Source organism: Bufo gargarizans, chromosome 9 (assembly GCF_014858855.1).
Source record: "Bufo gargarizans isolate SCDJY-AF-19 chromosome 9, ASM1485885v1, whole genome shotgun sequence".
Classification (NCBI taxonomy): Eukaryota; Metazoa; Chordata; class Amphibia; order Anura; family Bufonidae; genus Bufo; species Bufo gargarizans.
In genome coordinates, this window is record NC_058088.1 from 43,344,792 (window position 1) to 43,357,920 (window position 13,129).

At 41.6% G+C, this 13,129-nt stretch overlaps 1 protein-coding gene across 2 annotated transcripts in view; it reads left to right on the top strand.

Annotated features, from left to right (window-relative positions):
- CD40LG (CD40 ligand) overlaps positions 1-7,913 on the top strand; it is a 52,439-nt gene extending 44,526 nt beyond the window's left edge. The window contains exons 6-7 of one of the 2 annotated variants that reach the window (XR_006386820.1): positions 4,936-7,020; positions 7,065-7,913. Coding sequence is in view for 1 of the 2 variants with exons in the window: in XM_044268833.1 (XP_044124768.1) it covers positions 4,936-5,318 (383 nt within the window). In the remaining variant the exon portion in view is untranslated. Of the gene's footprint in view, positions 1-4,935 lie in introns of both variants that reach the window. The other variant, XM_044268833.1, reaches the window with a different exon arrangement.
- The last annotated feature ends 5,216 nt before the right edge of the window (positions 7,914-13,129 follow it).

The following is a 13,129-nucleotide window of genomic DNA, read 5'->3' on the forward strand; positions in this document are numbered from 1 at the left end:
TTGCTAAATTGGGAATTGTACTTCAACCCAGAACAAAAAATGTGCTTTGACGGACACTAAATATCTTGCCCAGCAACAACAGTACAGCGGTGGGTAACGAGAGATTTAGAGGGATTTAAATTTGAGGCCTAGTATTTAGGCGCTGGGTCACCGGTATGGATTTAGTGACAGAATTAGACTTGGAAATGCACAGAAGCGTGTGTGTGAAGTTATTCTGAATGACCCAATGTGCACCTTCAATATTATATACCCTTTTAGGGATAGATTTCAAATAGCTCTGATATAGCAGAAACCACTAAATTATGAAATTGCTAAATTGGGAATTGTACTTCAACCCAGAACAAAAAATGTGCTTTGACGGACACTAAATATCTTGCCCAGCAACAACAGTACAGCGGTAACGAGAGATTTAGAGGGATTTAAATTTGAGGCCTAGTATTTAGGCGCTGGGTGACAGGTATGGGTTTAGTGACAGAATTAGACTTGGAAATACACAGTAGCGGGTGTGTGTGAAGTTATTCTGAATGACCCTATGTGCACCTTCAATATTATATACCCTTTTAGGGATAGATTTCAAATAGCTCTGATATAGCAGAAACCACTAAATTATGAAATTGCTAAATTGGGAATTGTACTTCAACCCAGAACAAAAAATGTGCTTTGACGGACACTAAATATCTTGCCCAGCAACAACAGTACAGCGGTGGGTAACGAGAGATTTAGAGGGATTTAAATTTGAGGCCTAGTATTTAGGCGCTGGGTCACCGGTATGGATTTAGTGACAGAATTAGACTTGGAAATGCACAGAAGCGTGTGTGTGAAGTTATTCTGAATGACCCAATGTGCACCTTCAATATTATATACCCTTTTAGGGATAGATTTCAAATAGCTCTGATATAGCAGAAACCACTAAATTATGAAATTGCTAAATTGGGAATTGTACTTCAACCCAGAACAAAAAATGTGCTTTGACGGACACTAAATATCTTGCCCAGCAACAACAGTACAGCGGTAACGAGAGATTTAGAGGGATTTAAATTTGAGGCCTAGTATTTAGGCGCTGGGTGACAGGTATGGGTTTAGTGACAGAATTAGACTTGGAAATACACAGTAGCGGGTGTGTGTGAAGTTATTCTGAATGACCCAATGTGCACCTTCAATATTATATACCCTTTTAGGGATAGATTCCAAATAGCTCTGATATAGCAGGAACCACTAAATTATGAAATTGCTAAATTGGGAATTGTACTTCAACCCAGAACAAAAAATGTGCTTTGACGGACACTAAATATCTTGCCCAGCAACAACAGTACAGCGGTAACGAGAGATTTAGAGGGATTTAAATTTGAGGCCTAGTATTTAGGCGCTGGGTGACAGGTATGGGTTTAGTGACAGAATTAGACTTGGAAATACACAGTAGCGGGTGTGTGTGAAGTTATTCTGAATGACCCAATGTGCACCTTCAATATTATATACCCTTTTAGGGATAGATTCCAAATAGCTCTGATATAGCAGGAACCACTAAATTATGAAATTGCTAAATTGGGAATTGTACTTCAACCCAGAACAAAAAATGTGCTTTGACGGACACTAAATATCTTGCCCAGCAACAACAGTACAGCGGTAACGAGAGATTTAGAGGGATTTAAATTTGAGGCCTAGTATTTAGGCGCTGGGTGACAGGTATGGGTTTAGTGACAGAATTAGACTTGGAAATACACAGTAGCGGGTGTGTGTGAAGTTATTCTGAATGACCCAATGTGCACCTTCAATATTATATACCCTTTTTGGGATAGATTTCAAATAGCTCTGATATAGCAGGAACCACTAAATTATGAAATTGCTAAATTGGGAATTGTATTTCAACCCAGAACAAGAAATGTGCTTGAACGGACACTAAATAACTCGCCCAGCTACAGCACTAGGGACAGATTTAGCTGGATATAAATTTGAGGCCTAGTATTTAGGCGCTGGGTGACCGGTATGGATTTAGTGACAGAATTAGACTGGGATATGGCCAAAAAATAAACAGACTATTGCTGGTTAAATGCACTTGGTGTGACAGCTTCACCCTGATGTAGGCTTTAGCCAAAAAACAACCACACCATTGAGGGTTAAATGCACTTGGTGACAGGCGCAGCTTGCCCCTGATTTTGTATATGGCCAAAAAATGAACAGACTATTGCTGGTTAAATGCACTTGGTGTGACAGCTTCACCCTGATGTAGGCTTTAGCCAAAAAACAACCACACCATTGAGGGTTAAATGCACTTGGTGACAGGCGCAGCTTGCCCCTGATTTTGTATATGGCCAAAAAATGAACAGACTATTGCTGGTTAAATGCACTTGGTGTCACAGCTTCACCCTGATGTAGGCTTTAGCCAAAAAACAACCACACCATTGAGGGTTAAATGCACTTGGTGACAGGCGCAGCTTGCCCCTGATTTTGTATATGGCCAAAAAATGAACAGACTATTGCTGGTTAAATGCACTTGGTGTGACAGCTTCACCCTGATGTAGGCTTTAGCCAAAAAACAACCACACCATTGAGGGTTAAATGCACTTGGTCGCAGCTTGTGCTGGCGCACCACAAGACACAAAATGGCCGCCGATCACCCCAGAAAAATGAGACTGACAAACGGTCTGTGCAGCCTAAAAACAGTGAGCAATTGAGGATCAGCAGCTCAATGATCCACAGCTGCAGATCGATCAGTTAATCAAGTCCTTTGGAGGAGTTAATCTGCCTAATCTCGCCCTACTGTCGCAGCCGCAACCTCTCCCTACGCTAATCAGAGCAGAGTGACGGGCGGCGCTATGTGACTCCAGCTTAAATAGAGGCTGGGTCACATGGTGCTCTGGCCAATCACAGCCATGCCAATAGTAGGCATGGCTGTGATGGCCTCTTGGGGCAAGTAGTATGACGCTTGTTGATTGGCTGCTTTGCAGCCTTTCAAAAAGCGCCAAGAAAGCGTCACAAAAGCGCCAAGAAAGCGACGAACACCGAACCCGAACCCGGACTTTTACGAAAATGTCCGGGTTCGGGTCCGTGTCACGGACACCCCAAAATTCGGTACGAACCCGAACTATACAGTTCGAGTTCGCTCATCCCTATTTATCACTTTTGTGGTCGGAATTTTATTTTAAAAATCAGATGTTATGCCTTATTTTACCCTAGTGCAGAAGACCCTTCAAGCGCTTCCTCGCCAAAGCTTAGAGAAGAAATTCTATTCTTTTGAGTTGCATAGACTGTGGCCTGAGCATCTATTATTGCTTGAAATGTGGGTGACTGCCTTGAAAAAAGCAGCTAAGGGTTTCAGGGCACAGAGGGTCCAGGAGGGAAATAAACTATGAACTGTTATTCAAGGCAACCAACACAATCTTGGAAGCAACTCAATAAGTCAATTAACTCAAAAAAGTAAAAACCCCAAGATATTTTGATCTAAACTAGGGTAAAAACTGCCCATTCAGAAAAATAAATAAAGTAAAGTCTCTGTTAGATATACTTGTCTTCTCTAGCGCTGCAAATCCGGAGACAATGTGGGAAAAGTCAAATAGGTAAAGTTTTGGAAAAGGATTGCGCTGCAGGAGAAAATTCTTTTGTTTAAAAATAAAAATATATAATAAAATAAAATAAAAAAATAAAATAAAATAAATTAAATAAAATAAAATAAAATACTTTTTATTTTATTATATATTTTTATTTTTAAACAAAAGAATTTTCCCCTGCAGCGCAATCGTTTTCCAAAACTAAAAACTGCCCATAGCTCTGGAGGTCAGCGTAATCATATGATACATTGTGAATGGTATTTGGGAACTAGTCACACAGTGTTTTGGTTTATCTGCAGTTAGGTACTTTTTTAGCTTATTCATTAAAACAGGAAGCAGGTTTGTTTTGTGGCACATCATGTTGGAGATCTTCCTCTTAGATATATGCAACAAGCAAACCATGATGACTTAGATGTATTGATTAATGCAGGCGCCTTCCTCACCAAAGTTTAGCGATGAAATTCTATGCTCTTGAGTCTGCCTAGACTGTGGCCTGAGTATCTATTAGGGCTTGAAATGTGGGTGACTGCCTTGGAAGCAGTAGCTAAGTGTTTCAGGGCACTAAGGGGCCAGATAACCAGGAGGGAAATAAACTATGGACTGTTATTCAAGGCAATCAACACAATTAACTCAAACAAGTAAAAAACAAGATATTTGGATCTAAACTAGGGTAAAAACTTTAAAGGGAAATATGTTCTCCAACGAATCAGAAGCTTGGACCATTGCAGGAGTACTGGGGTCAAGCCAGGAAAAAAAAAAAACTCTATACTTTGCGACTTGATCCGAGGCTTTTGTGTGCTACAGACAGGGGCAGACTGAGAACTTAAAGTGGCCCTGGAAAAAATACTAAGAGTGGCCCTGTTTTGTAGTTGGGTCCAAATTGATGGAAGGCGGGGCCAGCAATACCATATTGTGGCATAATATACTACCCCAACAGAGCCAAATACCACAGTCCATCACAAAATACTGCCACCAGCAGCACAAAATACATCCCCAAAACTTCCACTGGCGGCTCCTGGGCATCTGCCCACCAGGAAATTTCCCTGTAAGGTCTATGGCTGATCCGCCCCTGGCCATAGGTCCAGGTGGCATGTGTTGTGCTCAAAGGTCTTGCAGAAATGTTCACTCTTCTGCTGTTTCAAGATACTTCTTCAACTTGTATGCGACAGCATTGTCGTTCGATAGTTCCATTACGGGGGGTACCATTGCAAAATGGATCTGTTGTAGGGGCACTGTAGTAAAATATCACATAAGGATCACACCATTCATAGTAGGTGTTGTAGACATGAGACTTCCCCCATCCTTTAAAATGTCCTCTGTACAGGTCACATAGCATGGACACTAAACTCTGTATGTTAATTGAATAATTGTATTCTTCTGGTCTTCGCAGCTCTTCGTTGGAAAGAAAAAGGATATTTAACAACAAAATCGGAAATATCATACACAAATGGAAAATTACGAGTGGAAACGCCTGGTGTGTATTATGTGTACTCCCAGGTCAGTTTTAGTGCAAGCTCCGCGCAGTTCCAGAAGGCTCCATTTGTACAGTACATCTACATGAAGAGAATGCATGAAACTGAACGGCTTTTGGTGAAAGGAGCAAATACATTGGCACAGCCTGCTATTTCGGCTTTGCACTCATCCAAGGTCGGAGCTGTCTTTACACTCAAGAGGAACGATTTTATATTTGTCAATGTGACTGATCCATCACTTATCGATTACAGTCCTGAACTTACGTATTTTGGTATGTTCAAGCTCGGAGAAACGTCATGATCTTTAAGCTACCTTCTAATATAGTTCAGTCAACAGTTACTTGCTGAATGTATATTTTACTGAAAAAACTGATTTCTTGTTCTTGCTAGAATTCCAAAAGACAACTACATTGAGCACAGCAAGGGGTCTGCAACCTCTGACACCCCAGCCATTGTGAATATACAACTCCCAGCATGCACACTTGTTCAGCTGTTCTAGGAACTCCCATAGAATTGAAAGGAACACGCTGGGAGCTGTGGCTTCAAAACAGCTGGAGTACTTGAAGTTGTTGACCCCTGGAATAGGACAACTGTTTCCAGTGAAGCTTCACTGGCCACAAAATGCTGTTAGTATTAGGTCTCATGCCTACAGTAAAACCTATAGGCACAAGACCCAGTGCTTATGTGCTCTGTACCGCTATATTGCACCTTCATGGATTCAGAAGAAATATGTTAGACATTTTAAAGAATACAGAGACAGCATATGGACCCAGAGCTTTCTACTAGTACAGTACTTTTTATTTTACTGAATGCACTGAAAACACTGCCGTAAGTCCAGACCAAAAGCTATTATACCATTAGAGGGGTTTTCAATTTAGGGAATCTTCTTGATAGGCTGTGTATTACTATTAGGACCTCCAGTGATCAGCTGTAGTTTGTGGGGATATTTTCCTGCAGCACCACCTCAGGGGAAGTGAAGAATTACACATTGTCCATGCATGGCACTGATAAGCCGGGTCACCCAGAGGAAACACACCGATTTGGATAATAGCTAAGCATCTTAAATGGTGTGCCACCATGCTATTAGAGTTCTCTACTGAGTTACTGTACAGTGAAACCTCTGTGAGACAACCACATACCTGAATATAAATCCAAATGACTTTGTAGATGTGCACTTGGCAGCTGAATCCAACACACTTTGGCCCATCTTGATTGGTTACCCCATTGCCAAAATATTTACCTTTATAGTATATGCAAATGAGACCCTTGGTGCAAGAGGGTTTCACCATTGGACCAAAAGCTCTGCTTTTTCAATATATATACATATATACATTCATGAAGAAATAGTGCACAAAGCCATATCGCACTGAAAAGGATTCCTTTGATAGTTTGTACCCTCTAAAAGCATATCTGTCATGACATCTGTCTGCTTAATGAATCCCTGCATTTTCTAAATTCTCTTTATACTTTCTATGAACCTGATTAATCTTAAAGGTCCTGCTAGTCCCTGAAACCATTTTATTTTCATTCCTCTAAAGTTCAAAGGGTTCATCCATCAAAAACTATTACTATGCAATGAAATTCAGAATTATTGTAATGTACATAAAATAAAAATATTGTAAGTTTTTTGTAATGTACATTACATTTTCCTTTTTGGTAGCCACCTCTGCTTTATCCTTCTGGTCAATCTGGCCTGCTCAGTAGCTTCCGGAGTGCTGGTATAGCAATTCATCTCTACTTCTGAATTCATAAACATATACAATTATATCTCTCTCTAGACAGTGGAGAAGGAAATTGGGGGCATTATATACCATAGTTATGCAAACATACTCTATGCTACTCCATCATCTAGCAAATGATGACCAAATGGAAGGTAGTAATGTTAATGCAAGATTAGCCTGTACACAGGGTTTAACATGAAGACTCGTCGGTGTACATAGGGGCTGTAGACAAAAACATAAATATAAAGCATAAAGGAGAGGAGTTTAACGTCCAATCATGAGGTACTAGTTATGTAAAAAAGAGGAGTTTAACTTCCAATCATGAGGTACTAGTTATGTAAAAAAGAGGGTAGTTTTATTACATAACTTATATACATTTATATAGTTATCTATACTTTCCACATCTAGACCTTCTCACTCTTATCAGTTTAGTTTGCCCATTTTTTTTAAACATTTTTCTAACCAATTAAAACATAAAATCAAAAGATTTGACTCATCACAGAAAAAGCACTCGCAGCTCTGGCTCAGAAGAAGGCGGCAAACAACTCTCTTCCTAGCTTGTACGAATGGGACCATCTCAGTAATCCTGGTTCTCCTGAATACAGCACTACATTACAATGTGGTCCTAGAGTACAAAGAGTAGGTTATAACCCCAAGCTCTATTCATCTGCATTGACGCCTTATTGAATAAATGAATAACTGAATGATGAATGTCGCAGATTGGGTGTCCAAAAACAAATGTATGCTATACGTAAACTCATATGCAATCTCTGTGAGATACAATTGCAAAGCCGACTGGTCACTTTTGGTGAGAGTCTTGGATCTCAAAGAACAAATTGATCCAAACTATTGATTTCGGCGTAGTTAACATGTGGCAAGATGTATAGACTAAGAATTTATATGCTTTTTATGTACATTATAACTATTTATAACTTCAATTGTTCTTATAAAATGCAAATAAAATAATTTGTACAGTTTTTAAGTTATTACCACTGATGTACATACTAATAAATACACAGTTTTATAACGTCTGATGTCTTATGTTGTTATTTGTGTTAAAGGGGTGAAAACTAAGCATCTAAGGCTCTATTCATACTGGCATCATTGCTAACAGGAGCCATTGTGGATATGACAGGTTTTTTTAAATCCATTTTGTAATAGATTCTGGATCCAAATGAATGGGTCTGTCTGTTTTTGCCAGGTAGAACCATGCAGCATCGGCCAGTATTGTGTAGATTGAGACTTTTTAATCATCCTGTAGTGATATTTTCTTCCTTTTAACCTATTTATGCATTATACTGCCTGACCGATCCCTTTGGTTTCCAAAAAGAGGCCAACAACAAATTGTTTGGTTATGTCATTCTAGCCTTGAGGTACTGCTTCACTGCCAAAGCGTTCTTGTCCAATTTTGTCACATACACCTCCAAATGTTCTGAAAGAAAATAGAACCTGCAAATGCCATTACCTAAGAGCTGTAAACAACTGATGCCGGTTAGGATTCACTGTTCTGTCAGTGATCACAAGGGATCCAGGCCCTGAAGCTGCAAAGCAGCCCCACACCATGATGCTCTCTCCACCATGCTTCACAGTTGGTTATGGTGTGCTTTGTACTTCTGCTCAAAAATAGCTATGTGTGCATTTGTGCAGAAAAAATGGTCTCATCTGTCCATAGAACATTTTTCCAGAAGTACTGTGAAACATCCAGGTGGTCTCAGGAAAACTTTAGATGGGCAGCATTGTTGAACAGCAGTGGCGACCTTCCTGCTTCCTTCCTTTCATGAACTCCATTTTTGTTCAGTGCTCTTCTAATAGTGTTCACATGAACAGAGGTTTTGAAGGTTTTAGAGTCTTCTTTTCTGTAGGTCTATGCTGTTACCCTTGGGTTCTTTCTCAACTCTTTCAGGATTGCCTTTTTTGTACTTAGGATGATCATAGCAGGAGGATGACTCCTAGGAAGAGTAGCAACAGTCCTAAATTTACTATATTGGTAGATAATTTACCTAACTATAGATTGTTTAACAACCTGGTCTTTAACGATGGCTTTAAAGGCTTTTACATATATATATATATATATATATATATATATAATAAGGAAAAGTTTGGCAGCACCAATTCACAATAAGGCATAGCGGTTGCTATGTCCAGGGTTGTCACTGCTTACCCATGAAAATGTAGATGAAAACGGACAGCACATCCAGTAGAAAAAAAGTAGAAATGTATTTAACCACGGTGGCACAGTGAGGCGACGTTTCGGCTCAAAACACAGAGCCTTTCTCAAGCATCCTGTGTTTTGAGCCGAAATGTCCGTTTTCATATATATATATATATATACTAGCAGAAAGACCCACATCGCACCGGTATATTTCATCTATTTCATTTCAAGTTTCCATGTGTCGTAAAAAGATATTAACAGTACCCTATCACAGTGACCTCTACAGTACACACCCCTTTAACAATGACCTCCACAGTGCATGCCTCTTTAACATTGACCTCCACAGTGGCCGCCCCTTTAACATTAACCTCCACAGTAACCGCCCCTTTAACAATTACCTTCACAGTGCCCGCCCCTTTAACAGTGCCTGCCCCTTTAACAGTGACCTCCACAGTGCCCCGCCCCTTTAATAGTGACCGCCTCTTTAGCATTGACCACCCATTTAACAGTGACCTTCATAGTGGCCGCCTCTTTAACGGTGACCTTCACAGTGCCCACCCCTTTAACAGTGACTTCCACAGTGCCCGCCCCTTTAACAGAGACCTCCACAGTGCCCGCCCTTTTAAAAGTGACTTTGACAGTGACCGCCCTTTAACAGTGACTTTCACAGTGACTGCTCCTTTAACAATTACTTTCACAGTGACCTCCCCTTAAACAGGGACTTTCACAGTGACAGCCCCTTTAACAGTGGCCGCCCCTTTAACAGTGACTTTCACAGTGACCTCCCCTTTAACAGTGACTTTCACAGAGACCGCCCCTTTAACAGTGACCGCCCTTTTAGCAGTGACTTTCACAGTGGCCACCCCTTTAACAGTGATCGCCTACTTAACTGTGACTTTCACAGTGACCGCCCCATTAACAGTGACTTTCACAATGACCGCCCCTTTAACAGTGACTTTCACAGTGACCGCCCCTTTAACAGGGACTTTCACAATGACCGCCCCTTTAACAGCGACTTTCACAGTGACCACCATATTATCAGTGACTTTTACAATGACCGCCCCTTTAACAGTGACCGCCTCATTAACAGTGACTTTCACAGTGACCGCCCCATTAACAGTGACTTTCACAATGACCGTCCCTTTAACAGTGACTTTCACAGTGACCGCCCCATTAACAGTGACTTTCACAGTGACCGCCCCTTTAACAGTGAATTTCACAGTGACCGCCCCTTTAACAGTGAATTTCACAGTGGTCGCCTCTTTAGCAGTGATTGCCCATTTAACAGTGAGTATCACAGTGGTCACCTCCTTAACAGTTACATTCACAGTGACCACCCTATTAACAGTAACTTTCATAGTGATCGCCCCTTTAACAGTGACTTTCACAGTGACCGCCCCCTTAACAGTGACTTTCACAGTGACCGCCCCTTTAACAGTGACTTTCACAGTGACCGCCCCTTTAACAGTGACTGTTACAGTGAATGCCTTTTTAACAGTGTCCGCCTTTTTAAATGTGACTTTCACAGTGACTGCTCATTTACTGTGACTTTCACAGTGACCGCCCCTTTAACAGTGACTTTAACAGTGACCACCCCTTTAACAGTGGCTTTCACGGTGACTGCCCTTTTAACAGTGACTTTCACAGTGACCGCCCCTTTAGCAGTGACTTTCACAGTGACCTCCCCTTTAACAGTGACTTTCACATTAACCGCCTCTACAACAGTGACCGCCCCTTTAACAGTGACTTACACAGGGGCTGCCCCTTTAACAGTGACTGTCCCTTTAACAGTAAACTTTCACAGTGGCCGCTCCTTTAACAGTGACTTTCACAGTGACCACCCCTTTAACAGTGAATTTCACAGTGACCGCCCCTTTAACAGTGACTTTCACAGTGACTGCCCCTTTAACAGTGACTTTCACAGTTACTGCCCCTTTAACAGTGACTTTTACAGTGACCTCCCCTTTAACAGTGACCGACCCATTAACAGTGACTTTCACAGTGGCCGCCCCTTTAACAGTGACTGCCCCTTTAACAGTAAATTTCACAGTGGCCGCCTCTTTAACAGTGATTGCCCATTTAACAGTGACTATCACAGTAGCCACCTCTTTAACAGTGACTTCCACATTGACCGCCCCATTAACAGTAACTTTCATAGTGACCTCCACAGTGCCGGCCCCTTTAACAGTGACCACCCCTTTAACATTGACCACCCCTTTAACAATGACCTTCAGAGTGCCCGCCCCTTTAACAGAGACCTTCACAGTGCCCGCCCCTTTAACAGTGACATTTACAGTGACCTCCCCTTTAACAGTGACTTGCACGGTGACTGCCCCTTTAACAGTGACTTTCACATTGACTTTAACAGGGTCCTTCATAGCGCCCGCCCCTTTAATAACAGTGACCTCCACAGTGCTCGCCCCTTTTCTAACAGTGACCTCCACAGTGCCCACCCCTTTAAGCAGTAAAGAAAAATGGCTGGGTTGGAGTAAAACTGTTTTTATAGCAGTTGGGATTTGAAGAGAAAGACTTGCAGGTTTGTACTGGCTAATGTGGGTCATTTTTTGGGAATATCTCAGGAACGGTACTTCCTTGAGAGCTGAGACCCGGTCTAAAACCTTCCCGAACACCTTATGTACCTGTGTGCCAAATTTGGTGAAGTTTGGTCGCGCATAAAGAATGTCCAGACAGACGTCTAGACAGACAGACAGACAGAAACTCATATACAGGTCCTTCTAAAAAAATTAGCATATTGTGATAAAGTTCATTATTTTCTGTAATGTACTGATAAACATTAGACTTTCATATATTTTAGATTCATTACACACCAACTGAAGTAGTTCAAGCCTTTTATTGTTTTAATATTGATTCCTATCTAAAAAAATTGGCATATCATGAAAAGGTTCTCTAAACGAGCTATTAACCTAATCATCTGAATCAACTAATTAACTCTAAACACCTGCAAAAGATTCCTGAGGCTTTTAAAAACTGCCCAGCCTGGTTCATTACTCAAAACCGCAATCATGGGTAAGACTGCCGACCTGACTGCTGTCCAGAAGGCCATCATTGACACCCTCAAGCAAGAGGGTAAGACACAGAAAGAAATTTCTGAACGAATAGGCTGTTCCCGGAGTGCTGTATCAAGGCACCTTAGTGGGAAGTCTGTGGGAAGGAAAAAGTGTGGCAGAAAACGCTGCACAACGAGAAGAGGTGACCGGACCCTGAGGAAGATTGTGGAGAAGGACCGATTCCAGACCTTGGGGGACCTGCGGAAGCAGTGGACTGAGTCTGGAGTAGAAACATCCAGAGCCACCGTGTACAGGCGTGTGCAGGAAATGGGCTACAGGTGCCGCATTCCCCAGGTCAAGCCACTTTTGAACCAGAAACAGCGCCAGAAGCGCCTGACCTGGGCTACAGAGAAGCAGCACTGGACTGTTGCTCAGTGGTCCAAAGTACTTTTTTCGGATGAAAGCAAATTTTGCATGTCATTCGGAAATCAAGGTGCCAGAGTCTGGAGGAAGACTGGGGAGAGGGAAATGCCAAAATGCCTGAAGTCCAGTGTCAAGTACCCACAGTCAGTGATGGTCTGGGGTGCCATGTCAGCTGCTGGTGTTGGACCACTGTGTTTTATCAAGGGCAGGGTCAATGCAGCTAGCTATCAGGAGATTTTGGAGCACTTCATGCTTCCATCTGCTGAAAAGCTTTATGGAGATGAAGATTTCATTTTTCAGCACGACCTGGCACCTGCTCACAGTGCCAAAACCTCTGGTAAATGGTTTACTGACCATGGTATTACTGTGCTCAATTGGCCTGCCAACTCTCCTGACCTGAACCCCATAGAGAATCTGAGGGATATTGGGAAGAGAAAGTTGAGAGACGCAAGACCCAACACTCTGGATGAGCTTAAGGCCGCTATCGAAGCATCCTGGGCCTCCATAACACCTCAGCAGTGCCACAGGCTGATTGCCTCCATGCAAAAGGATTCCCGACCAAGTATTGAGTGCATAACTGAACATAATTATTTGAAGGTTGACTTTTTTTGTATTAAAAACACTTTTCTTTTATTGGTCGGATGAAATATGCTAATTTTTTGAGATAGGAAATTTGGGTTTTCATGAGCTGTATGCCAAAATCATCAATATTAAAACAATAAAAGGCTTGAACTACTTCAGTTGGTGTGTAATGAATCTAAAATATATGAAAGTCTAATGTTTATCAGTACATTACAGAAAATAATGA